General features: G+C 45.8%; 1 protein-coding gene across 1 annotated transcript in view; it reads left to right on the forward strand.

Annotated features, from left to right (window-relative positions):
- The window catches only part of GNPTG (N-acetylglucosamine-1-phosphate transferase subunit gamma), a 243,797-nt gene that overhangs the window by 106,823 nt on the left and 124,581 nt on the right, over window positions 1-12,393 (forward strand). The window contains exons 7-9 of the mRNA XM_069647204.1: window positions 1,501-1,615; window positions 1,804-1,886; window positions 2,402-2,530. Coding sequence (XP_069503305.1) covers window positions 1,501-1,615; window positions 1,804-1,886; window positions 2,402-2,530 — 327 coding nt within the window. The remainder of the gene's footprint in view (window positions 1-1,500; window positions 1,616-1,803; window positions 1,887-2,401; window positions 2,531-12,393) is intronic.

Here is a 12,393-nt window from a genome sequence, read left to right on the forward strand (position 1 = left end):
CTCTCCTCCAGCACAGGGCCTTTCACTGGACACTGTTTTCAGATCTTTTCTGTCATGTTTAATTACATCCATTCATGCAGTTAACCTTCCGCGGTAGGCAAAAATGCTGAATTGTTACTCATTTTGCTTGGGTACAACTACCTTCTGGTGACATTATAATACTGGTACACAATTGCTAATCAAATATGTTTGTTTGCTAATCAAGAAATATTTAATAAGCAAACTCTAATCGATTTTTCAAACTAATTTATGCCTTGACTTATCCATTTCGGTCAAGAGTAGTTTGACCTTAATAGTTGAGCAACATTTTGACATCTGAAGTACCTCTTTCACCTGTAAAAGCACAGTTTAGTTTTCAGTCCACTTGTTCAAACAGCGTTTGACCCAAGACTGACTAATGTCATGGAAGGTTTTCTTTCTGGATACAGTTACTTTAGAATGAGTCATCGGCAAGATCTAAGCTCTCACTGCTGGCGAGCCCTTTACGTTTTTTCACGACAAATGTAGTCTTTGAACCCATCCCGTTTCTTATTAAAATGATGCCAGTATTTCATATCAACCAAGTAGTAAACCTCCCTCTGTTTTTTCCTAACCTGTTACCTGATGCAGAGAGAGTGCATTCCATAGTGCCTTGATATGAAATCAGCGAGCATTAACATGTCATCTTGTTCCTCTTCCTGACTGTAATCTACGGAATGAAGTCTCCTGCCTCTCAAGAATCAATAGACACTCTTGTTCCCTGAATAGTTGCTTGCATCACAGGATGCCACTCTGTATGTTGCCTCCCATCCTCCATGTGTTGTCACACACGTTTTCTGATGCTTAAAAGAGGATCTGTTGCTTTGCAAAGGCTGTGCCCTCAGAGGATGGCTGTCTGCTCTTCATGCTTGCTTAGGCGCCAGTTCAAGCTCTGAGCATGCTGACTGTAATACTATCCCTCCACCCTGCATGCTGTTGCCACGTAGTGCCCTGTTACTATGGAGGAAACAAGAGGGGCGTAGGAGTATGGAGATATTACCCACAATAGAGACTACTATACTGTTGATCCAAGGTTCCGTTTCCTCCAAGTAGCCCCCCCCCCACCGCCCCTCAATCTCTCTAGCAAGCTGTTCTTGTGCTTTGTAAAATATTGGGAGGAGCTTACATTTGGGGCCAGGGTCGCATACATTGAAAATTACGGGTGTGGGTGTGGGTGTGGCTTTGCATGAACCTCGGTTCCTGTTTATTTTCTTGGCTCTTGCTCTGCATAGGGCTCCATCCCATCTACTGTGCAGGAGTGATAACCCATTAGTCTGGAGGAAAGGCGACTATAGATTAGGAGTACAGTAGCCACTATGGCGAGTAATGACCCCTTTATTCTATGCGCCTCCCTTTAGGTACATTGATGAAAAGTACTTACCACTTTAATATTTAAAAATGTGTTCCGCCCTGTTATACGCATGATGCTTCCATGGTTATACCAGTTTGTTTAGATTGTTCTGTTTTCCCCCTCTCTTTTAGGTTCTTCTTGTTTGTGGAAAAAGCAATAAATTGGTGCAGGTGTCGGAGCCGAGTACTTGTATTTACTTTCTGACTTTTGAGACCCCTCTGGTCTGCCACCCTCATTCGCTGCTAGGTAGGACGACAACACACTTACAGCGCGGTTGGTAAAACGAATGCCCATCAGAGTTTAAAAGAAATGTTTTGTTGTGAATTAAAATGATGACTCTTTGTCTTCACTGCAACATTGCAACAGCTTACCTCAATGTATCGTTTAGTTTCCTGTGCGTTCTTTTAATGTGAGCTGTTTCCTTTGTATTACAGTTTATCCTACACTTACTGAAGCTCTTCAGAGAAAATGGGATGAAGCAGAACAGGCAGTTTTTGATGAGCTTATTACAGTACAGGTTCGTACATGTTGGATATGACATCAGGAGCATGGACCCCTTGCCAGCATTAATAACCAACATATAAGTCATAAATTGGTGTCCACAATATGCCCTTATGACATATTGCTCATTTGTGTTCTCCTGACTGGCGAAATAAAATGCGCTTGTGGGGAATGGTCAATGTTTGTCCAAACAAAGCTAAACCAAACATAACGGACTGGCAACCATATGGGACCATTCCTTTTAGCGGGTGATTGCACATGTGGTAGGTGGGTAGGGATGCCACTAATCGCCATTTATGTTTTTACAGAAACTCGTAAATAAGGGAATAAAAGAGACTGAACTGTCTTTGTGCAGGCCTATAGCTCATTCAGAGTGTGGCAAAAGAAACCTCTATTCATAACTTGCAATGTTTAATTGTACTTTCTTTGATATTAAACCTATGAAGGGTGAACAGCTATTTCGTGAATGTCACGGCAGCTAAATGAGCAATAATGGTAATGCACTTTCATGGTTTTACTCTTTCTTGGCAGGGATACAAAAAGAAGCTGAAAGCAATTTTTGAAGAAGCCGGCTATCTAAAGACTACACATGAAAAAGCATCTGAAAAAGAAAGCGAGCCAAAAAGGGTTCAGTTTGAAACGCTGGAGACGTGCACTGAAGTAGGAGAAATATTCCGCAATGTGCAGTTAACCTGAACATGTTTTGCTGTAGTTTTATTTTTATATCTATGCTGTTACAATGAGGATCATATATACATATATAGGTAGGGGACCAGCCCACCCAATACTGCCTCCAACCTACAAAGATCATTGGGATCAAGCTAGTCCTGGTATGAAAAATGATGCGTGAAAGTATTACTGGAACCTTTTGGCGTTAATTGTAGTCTGATATGAATGCGCAACAATATATCATTTTTCGTCCAAGTGGGATCCCCAGGCCCATCCTTTCTCTGTAGAACTATCCCCAGTGTTTTGGTCTCTCAAGACTCGCATGCTTGTTCTTGGTTGGGTAAGAGGGACAGACTATTACAGTATAACACCAAGGGATGGCACTATGCCTACTGCAGTAAAGCTTTTTGTGTAGTTTGATATGATATGACATTTGTAACGCGCCTATACACAAGTGTTTCAAGGCGCGACGAGGCAGGGGGGGGGGGAAACAAGGGGAGACAGACAACGATCCTACTAGGCCAGGTGTCATTCAGATCGCGCAAGTGCAAGGGTAGAGGGGAAAGGGAGAAGTGCAAGGGGAAGGAAGAGGGGAGTGCAGTACAGGGTTAATAGCATACAGGAAAATAACAAGGGCCAGCTCGTGGCAAGTGCGACTAAGTGCAGAGAAGTGCTGGGAAGGGGGGCTGTAGGGATACAGACACAGTCCCGTAGTGCAGGGGTGCCAGGGAGGCAGTGCAGGGGAGAGTGGCTGGGCCAAGGACCGAGAACGGTGAGTGACCCAGTTGCAGATTCAGTGCAGTTACAGTAACTTTAGCAGGGGAGAGGGGGAGAGAAAGCGGAGGCGAAGAGGAAGGTTTTGAGGTGCTTCCGGAACCGGAGATGGTTCTCCTCAAGTTTCAGAGAGGCAGGAAGGCTGTTCCAGAGGGAGGCCCCTGCAGCGGAGAGAGATCTCCCACCAACTCGTTGCTTGGAGAAACGGCTGACCCTTAGGGAGTTGGAGGCGGATGAGAGAAGAGCTCGAGAAGGAAGATATTTAGGAAGAGAGAGTTGAAGGTATTTTGGCCTAAGGCCCCAGAAGGCCTTGTGGACAATGCAGAGGGTTTTGAACTTGATCCTCGCAATCACTGGGAGCCAGTGTAGTGATTTCAGTCCTGGAGAGATACGGTCCCTGGGCTTGAGGCCAAGGACAAGTCTCGCAGTCCTGTTCTGGATGAGTTGCAAAGGGCGGAGAGTAGAGGCAGGCAGATTTAGATGGAGGCTGTTACAGTAGTCCAGCTTCGAGAGAACCAGGGCTCTAGAGACAGCTTCTGGGGGAAGGAGAGGAAAGGAAGGATACCTCTGAGGAGGTGTAGCTGGTAGTGTGACTTCTTAGAGATGTCTGATATGTGAGGAGAGAAGGAGTGTGGAGTCGAAGATGACCCTGAGGTTTTTTGCCTTGCAGGTAGGAACAGGATGAGGGCCAAGGGAGGCCGGCCAGAGAGCTGCAGGGAAGGAGGGAGTGGGTGTGCCAGTGAGTAGAATCTCAGTCTTACTGGCATTAAGGCAGAGGTCGTTGGTGGCACACCAGTCCTGGGTAGGAGAAAGACAGTCAGAGATGAGGGAAGGAGAAGAGGAGGCCAAGGGTAGCCTGAAAATGAGCTGGGTATCATCCGCATAGCACTGAAAGTTGGGGCAGAGAGCGGCGATGCAGTGGGCGAGAAGTGCCAGATACTGGTTGAATAGCCAGGGGGAGAGGTTAGATCCCTGGGGGACACCACAGGTAGAGAAAAAGATGTCAGAGAGGAAAGACCCCAGTTGGACCTGGGAGGGTCGATTGTGGAGGAAAGAGGTCAGCCACGCCAGAGCCTGACCAGTGATACCCAGGTTTTCACGGAGACGGTTGAGCAGGATGGTTTGGTTGACAGTATCAAAGGCAGAAGAGCGATCAAGCAGAATGAGAACACATGGAATTTTAGAGTCAAGGTTCGAGAGCAGGTCCTCACGGATGTTCAGGATAGCAGTTTCCGTGCTTCTGGCAGTTCTGAAGCCAGACTGATGGTCATGAAGACTGCCAACAGATTCAGCATGGAGATTTAGCTGGGAGATGGCCAGTTTCTCCAGGAGCTTTCCCAGGAAGGGAGTGATGGAGATTGGGCGATAGTTAGCTGGGCAGGAGGGGTCGGAAGAGGGTTTCTTAAGAAGGGGGTGCACAAGGGAGTGCTTGAGAGGTGATGGGAAGACTCCAGAGGCGAAAGAGTGATTGCAGAAGTCGGCAAGGGCAGGGGCCAAGGCGTCAATGTGGTCCTTGATAGTTTTGGAGGAAAAGGGGTGGACCTGTTTTGACGACACTTTCATAGATCGGGCTTGTCTCGAAACCTCGTCAGCAGGAAAAAGAGGAAAGGCAGAGAAGGGGAGAGGAGGGGCGGCTGCAGAAGGGCCAGAGGGAGAGCAGGGAATAGAGGGGGGGAGGTGAGAGGAGGAGAGTGAGGACAGGATGTCCTGAGTTTCTGAAATGAAGTGAGAGGCCAGTGCTGTGCAGAGGGCCTGGGAGGGGACAGGAGAGGTAGAGATTGCAGCAGGGTTGGCCAGCTCCTTGCCGATTTTAAAGAATTCGGCCGAATTGTTAGATGCCGCAGAGATGCGAGCTTGGATGAGGGCTCTCTTCTTGGAGAGAACATAGAGCCGGTATTGCCTTTGGAGCAGGTGACAGGCCAGTTTGTCAGAGGATGAACATGAAGCCCGCCATTTCCTCTCTGCCACCCTGCACTTGCGTTTAAGGGTGACGAGATCCGAGTCATACCAGGAGTTGCATTTGGCTTTGGGCTTCAGGCAGATTTTCATGACGGGGGCAAGGATATCAAGAGTATCAGATATAGCGGAGTGGAGAGTGGAGAGGGCTGTGTCAGGGTGGGAGTCAGCCGAAGGGAGAGGAGGGGGCGAGAAGGTGGCAGCGAAAGCCTCAACTGACACGCGCTTCATGGGTCGGATGACCGAGAAGGTTGGTGGCAGTGAAGATTGTGGCTTTGCCTGTGGGGTAGGGAGGGTGAGGTGGGAGGATAGGAGAAAGTGATCACTCCAAGAGAGAGGAGTGGAAGGTCAGAGGAAATCAGAGCATCCAGAGTGTGCCCTGCAGAATGAGTCATCCCAGATGGGAGGATAGAAAGTGAGAGAGAGTCGCAGAGGTCGCGAAAGAGTCCAGAGGGGGGACAGGAGGCATCCAGGTGGATGTTGAAGTCTCCAAGAAGGAGGAGTTGAGTGGTTGAGGACAGGACAGGAGTGAGGAGGAGAGGTCCGCCCACTCGGAGAGGAAGGAGGAGATTTGACCAGGTGGCCGATAGATGATAGCCACGGTAAGGGAATGGCTAGGAGAGAGAGTCGGCAGACAAGACATTCAAAAGAGGAGTAGATCTGCGTGGGAGTAACAGTGGCAGGAATCCACTCGGGGAAGATAAGGGCCACCCCCCCCCCCCAACACGGTTGGGCCTGGCCACGGAGAGGATCTTGTAACCGTCAGGTAAGAGTGTGTCAAAGCTGGTTCTGTTTGTCACCGCTCTGTTTGCATGGATGGTACACAAAGAGCGGCAAGTAGACATGTATGAGCTGAGGTGGTGGAAAGGTCAGTGGAAGAAAGTGAAGCAATATGTAGAGCACAGAGTATGGAGAGAAAACATTCCAGCTAATTCCGCCCATTTCCTTGGACTATGGCGGTCTATTGGCCCTTATGCTCTTAAAGTTAGAGTTCTTTTCAAGTTTATAAATTTGAAATAACTAGTTACCAATATCATGAATATGGTTTTATTGGAACAAAAACTTGAAAACCATGTTATATGAGAAGGAATAATTGACAAAACCTCAGTAATGGTCTTTTATTTTTTTTTTATTTTTTTTTACCTAGAATAGATAATAGTGATGGTTGCCCTCTTCGGACCCCTTAATCATATTTTCTCCACTGGGTCTGTTGATCATGATAACAATCTTTCTTACTTGGTAGGATGTGGCCTCCCTGCGGGAATTGGGAACCTGTGACCTACATCATGAACCAATCCTAGATCTCTGAGATGAGTGCGTTAATAACAGCACAATATAACTGGTGCACATCAAAGGACAAAAGATCTATCAGTATTCCTAGAAATAATTGTTTGAATGATGTGCAGATCGTTACAAACTTTTTTAAACAAAGTATACAAAATGGTGTTCCATATCAAGCCACATAAGTGGATCTCTGTTTTTCTTTGAATTATTTCTTACAGAATCGCTGTGTTAGCCAAACTTAACCATTATACTTCCTGACTGACCCATTTGAATAGGCTATGGAAAACATTTGGGCAACAGCATTTATTACAACTACATTGCTAGCCTCCCTCTGCGGGCATGGCTTTGTGCTGTAGATGTCACATGTGCACCATCTTGTTTATGGCTTTTAGCCCAGCTGGTCTCTGTCCCCACGAACCAGTGCAAGAAGCACTCTTTATCTTTGCTGGTGTGACCTAACATCTTTATAAATTGTAGCAAGCAAGTTTTGAGGTTTATCAAACTAAATAGTTACATGGAGAGGAGTGAGACAGCTGAGGGATGGGAGAGGAGATTCTGGCCCATCTAAATAGTCTAGTGTTTCAGCGGAGAACGTTTCTGCACAATGTTTGGACTGGAAGAGACCCGGTATCTTGTGAGGGTATGTCTGTGTCTTTTGTGTCTGTCTGTTCTAGGTCAGTGGTAGTAATAGCTACACAGCCCACAAGTTCTCATTTTTAAAAGCACACCTCGCGGACGATACTGAAAACCTCTAGCAAGACCAAACATGTGCACTGTCCTCTCATACAATCCTCCATGCCTTGTTGGCAAGTTTCATTATAGGCCCAGTGGGCTGCAACTTTACCACTGTCCCGCATTTGAAAATGAGACTACACGCTTGGGTACCTTTCTGTTAAGCACTTTAAATGCACAGGAGGCTTGGGTGAAACTTGTTTCTCGGATGCACATCTCCCCCTTCTGTGCCTTACTTGTGCAGCATTTGATGCCACAGAGGCAAATTCAGTAAGTATTGATTCTGCAGCGATCAAAGTCACTTATGTCTTCAATACGCCGCCCCTGTGCAGTGGCAGTGGCTTGGGACCTTGAGGGCCCCCATTTACTGCTCTGCCCCCTTGACATAATGAGGCAGGTCCCAAAAGAGGGAAGGATGGATTTGTTTTGGGGGAATATGGTTTTTACACCCCCAGAATTATCTGTGAACTCCTGGACAGGGCAGTGGATACCCTCAGTCTAACAGGGCCTGGTAAATCACTTAAAAATAGACGTTTTGCATTAATCACTGCCTATCCTGATATTGCAGATTGTCCTTTCCCATCCATTGGGATATCCTGGGGATAAACAATGCGTTTTGGGGGCTAGGGGACGGGGGGGAGGGGGAACAGCTCCCCTCGAGTGTCAATATATTTGAGCACCAACCAATACAGGGGTGTGTGTCTCAACCCAGCACAATCTAAACTATGTGGGGTTATGGAAAATGGTACACCTGCTGGAAGTAAGTCCTCGTCTGACTATGCAGATGTGCTATATTTTTCTGGTAAAGAAAGTTTACCAAAAGGTGAGCCTGTCTATTTTGGCCATTTTTCTATGCTGCAAATAGGTGATGCGTCATTGGGCATTTCTATGACAAGCAATAAAATAAAACGGAAACATCAAAGGGCCACTCTGCCTTTAGGCATTAAATGCAAGTGATATATTTCTGAGGCTTGTGGAATCTGCTTAGATCACATGCTGTGCATAGGCCGACATCTAGTGGTAGCTGCGGTGTGCGAAGCAGTGTGTGTCTGGTGCTGTTGACACAGGTCGCTGCTTAATTCTGTTGGATTCTGCATTTGTTTTCGCCCAGATATCTGCAAGGATTTTGTCCCTCTTCTATTCTCACAGCTTCCAGACTATATACACACCGCGCAGGCGCAGAGCGCGGTGCGGTGTGCGAAGCACTGTGTGTCTGGTGTCCGGTGGCTCGGGGCGAGAGCTGAGAGGTGGCTGTCGTTCTCAAATCTACTAAAGATTCCCGCATTTTGGAACCTACCATCAAATAAAGGTGAGCGCCTTTGGCAAGGTAGCTTAAATCTCGTATCCTGTGAATCAACGTTGCCTCTTGCTCGTCGCTCTGCCACGCCCCTTTCTGAGGTTGTGGAGCCTGAACGTTGAACCCTTACAAATCTACTTGGTGTATCACTCGACTTGCGGGGCAAGACCCTTTGAGCAGTCGAGCAACTCCCCATACCGCAGCAATTTATACAGCTGCGCCTGCGGGTATACATACGTGGAGCTCCTGTTTAATTATTCAACAAATTGCTCGACTGCGACTGTGGGCGAAGACCTTTTGAAGCAGTCGGATACATCTTCACACTGTAGTAAAATAAATGGCTGTGTATGTGTGGGAGCAAGACTGGAACTTTTTCTTGACCACTTTGTGCGCTACTCGACTGTGTCTGTGGGGAAAGTCTGTTTGAGCAGTCGAGTGTAATTCCACTTCGTGGACAAGTACAAACAATTTGCCTTCTTCCAATGTTTATGGTATTTGCTTTTTGTTTCAAGGGGTTGCTGGAACAATAAATGGTGTTTTAAGATCTACACACTTAAAATAAACATGCCCCCTACTTTGAGAACATCTAGCACGTCTCTTACCCTAAAGTCCACCCCACTTTGTCGCTCATTGTCGAGCACCTTGAAACGCAAAATGGTGGACCCGGTGTCTGATGGTGGAGAAAAAAAAACATGTGCTGGGGACATACAAGACTTTTGCAAACCTATGTGTTTGGCCTCCTTTGACTCAAGTTGCCACTGTGACGTGTATAACGCCAGTTGATGATTTATCTGCAACAGCGCCTAACAGTATTTCAATTACTGACACACAACTATTGGAAGTAGAAGCATTGCCAGGTTTCCCAAGACAGTCACTTACAAGTGGTGCCCCTGGACGAACCGCAAGCCAGAAATGAAGCAGTCGGAAACAGCTTCCATGCAGACATTCCAGTGGCAAACCCTGGTGGCAGTCCTGAAGTGCCGGCACCTACTTGTGGTGCCAATGTATTGACTACTACACCCGCTGTTACTCATGCCATATGTTCTTAACATTGCAGTGTATATATTGGTGACATCTCCATTATTGCTTCTTCATCTTCAATGAGTGCTCACGACAACAGCTTATATCCATCTCCAAGTTTATTTGACAATTCTAGTAAAACAGACCATTTGCCATTTGTGCCACATCCTTCGATGGGTCAAATATCAAGGGGCCCAAGCGACCCAATTAATCTGAATCGATTCTCTTCGGGGCCCTCATCTTCTAACGTGTATGATATAACCATACAGGCCTTGAATATGACAATCAACACCTTAGTGAAATTGTTTGAAACATTGTACTATAAACTATCAGCACAAGCAAAACAGATTGATTTCATTCTGAGCTGGATGAATGACAAGGTAATACGAGACGTGAATCATCTAAGTAAAACACTTCAATTAAATATAACAAGGATCATGTGAAAGATTACTGGGAGCTTGCACAAATGTCTAATAGAGTTCTGATTGAAAATGAGTCAGACAAGCACAGGGATTGTGGTAAATTGAGGGGTGATAGCAATAACAAGAATATGGCTTTGCCGGTTGATATAATGAACATAAATGCAAATAAGTGTGTCATAGATCTCGTAACGCAACCTGTAACTAGTCCCTGCACCCAAATTGTGTCAGCCGACACCTCTGTGATCTGTCACATATCTGACGGCACAACTATGTACCAACCTCAGAATTTACATGTTGACTCCGAAGGGCAGATAGACAATAGCAAAAAGATACCTTTATAGGTTATTTCAAACCAAAACAGGTACGATCCGTAGGAGTGGGAATCTAGGACTGACAAAGAAAACGAAGAACCAAATGCTTCCCCCTTCGCGCTCTAGAGCCAATCTCAAACTGTTGAAACGCCTTATTCCACAAGTGAAAAATGTGCTGATATCAAAAACAAATGCTTGTCATAAAGTGCCTGGTCCGCCTGTTAATGAAAGAAAGACTGTTCTCGCTGTTACAATTGAGGACTATCAACCATTGAATGAACTTATTTTGTCTATCGCTGATCTTAAACCCATCTCCAGTGACACTCCGGTTGCCACCAAAGCTAGCATTGTTGAGACTCCAGACGCTTTAAAAATAAGCCTTGTAGAGACTCCAACTGCGGCGTTGGTTAGCACTGTTGAAGTAGCTAAGGTTGTGGCAGGCTCCATGGGTTTTCAAGCAGGCTGCACTACATCTAACACAATCCAGAAACGCGTGCCTTTACCAAGTCAGGAAGGCAATAACAGCCTTGTGCTGACAGACATTCGGCAACAAATTGAAGGTTCCATTCAGAAATATATTGATTTTCAATGCACATATCTGAATACAGAAAGTAAACCATCTTTAGTACCTGTGATAAGCCAGGATCCTAGTCTACTGGTCAAAACCATACCTTCAACAAATGGTGATACTTTAGGTACTCTAATCACCTCAACACCTGTGATAGGTCAGGGTCCTTGTTTACTGGCTAAACGCACACTAACAACAAATGTCGATTCCCTAGGCGCTGCAGCCCTTGCAGCCATCACAAAAGAGGTGTTTCACTCGTCTGCGGTGCACTACAATCAGGAAGTCAATACTTTAATTCCATTGTATGCAGTATCTCATGAACAGGTGACAAGAGAAGTAATCATACCTGTGGCTGACCTTTGAGTGTCTCAAGCTGTGGTAGGTCAGGCAAACATGCTCATAGTAAATAGAAGGGAGAGCATACAACAATCTGAAGCCCACTCCTCACAATGTCACGCTTCCATGCATGCCGAATGGACCGCAAAGTCCACAGTTTATGACAACCAGCCCCACGCGGGCCAGCTTTTTGAAAACCAAATTGCCAAAGCTGTCCAAAATTATTTCGACCGGAATCAACCGCAGTTGAATTCTGTGACTCAGGTCCCTTCAGTGGAAACAAAACAGCTGACCAAATTGTTCCCCAAATGTAATTCTGCTCTCCAAAAGGTCAGCTCTACTCCAAGAGGCCCGCAGACACCAAGAACGAGCATAAAACAAATAAAAATTAACATTGCCAATAACAAACGTGCCAACTTCCATCGCCTAATCCTCAAGTGCCACCCTCCTCCTTTCACTGCCTACAAAATGAACAGAATGAGCATCCTAGCCATATTTGATGAGATCAGTACGCTGAAAGGAATAACATTGGCGGACATTGATCAAGTCGATTTTGTTCAGAGCAATGACAATTTGATTGCAAGAATATGGTTGCAATCTCATTATATAAGAAATGCCTTATGGCAGGCAAGGATGGAGATATTCGCCCTAGGGTTTGTACTCTCAATCGATCCCTTTACATTAGACACTGAGGGTAATCTACTCTTTCCAAGTCATGCCACAAGCTCTGAGAGAGTCACAACCCATAATAACATCTACAGAGTGAGCCACCTAAATAATGAAAAATCACTTCAGCACTCCCTTGCTGACAAGGCCTATCACAATCGAAAATCATAACCAAGAATTGTAGTAAGCAAACATGAAATTCTAACAATTAGTTGGAACAATTGTGGTAATTCACATTTCTTTGGTGCAAGTGCGGCTGTCCTATCAAAGTATGATATAATCTTACTACAAGAGACTTGGTTAAAGGAAAAACCAATTTGGGACGACCACTCAATTGTTTCATCCAGCCAAAAACTTGGCCCAGGGGCGCCCCTAATCTGGCATGTTAGTAGCAATTAAAAATCATAGAGATCGGCAACTGGATTGGTGGGCTGCCCCAAATCCCTATTTACTACTCACTAAGTTTACCCTTCCGGGAGGAACAGTGG

Source organism: Ambystoma mexicanum, chromosome 2q, assembly GCF_040938575.1.
Source record: "Ambystoma mexicanum isolate Mex_15411 chromosome 2q, UKY_AmexF1_1, whole genome shotgun sequence".
In the NCBI taxonomy this organism is placed as follows: Eukaryota; Metazoa; Chordata; class Amphibia; order Caudata; family Ambystomatidae; genus Ambystoma; species Ambystoma mexicanum.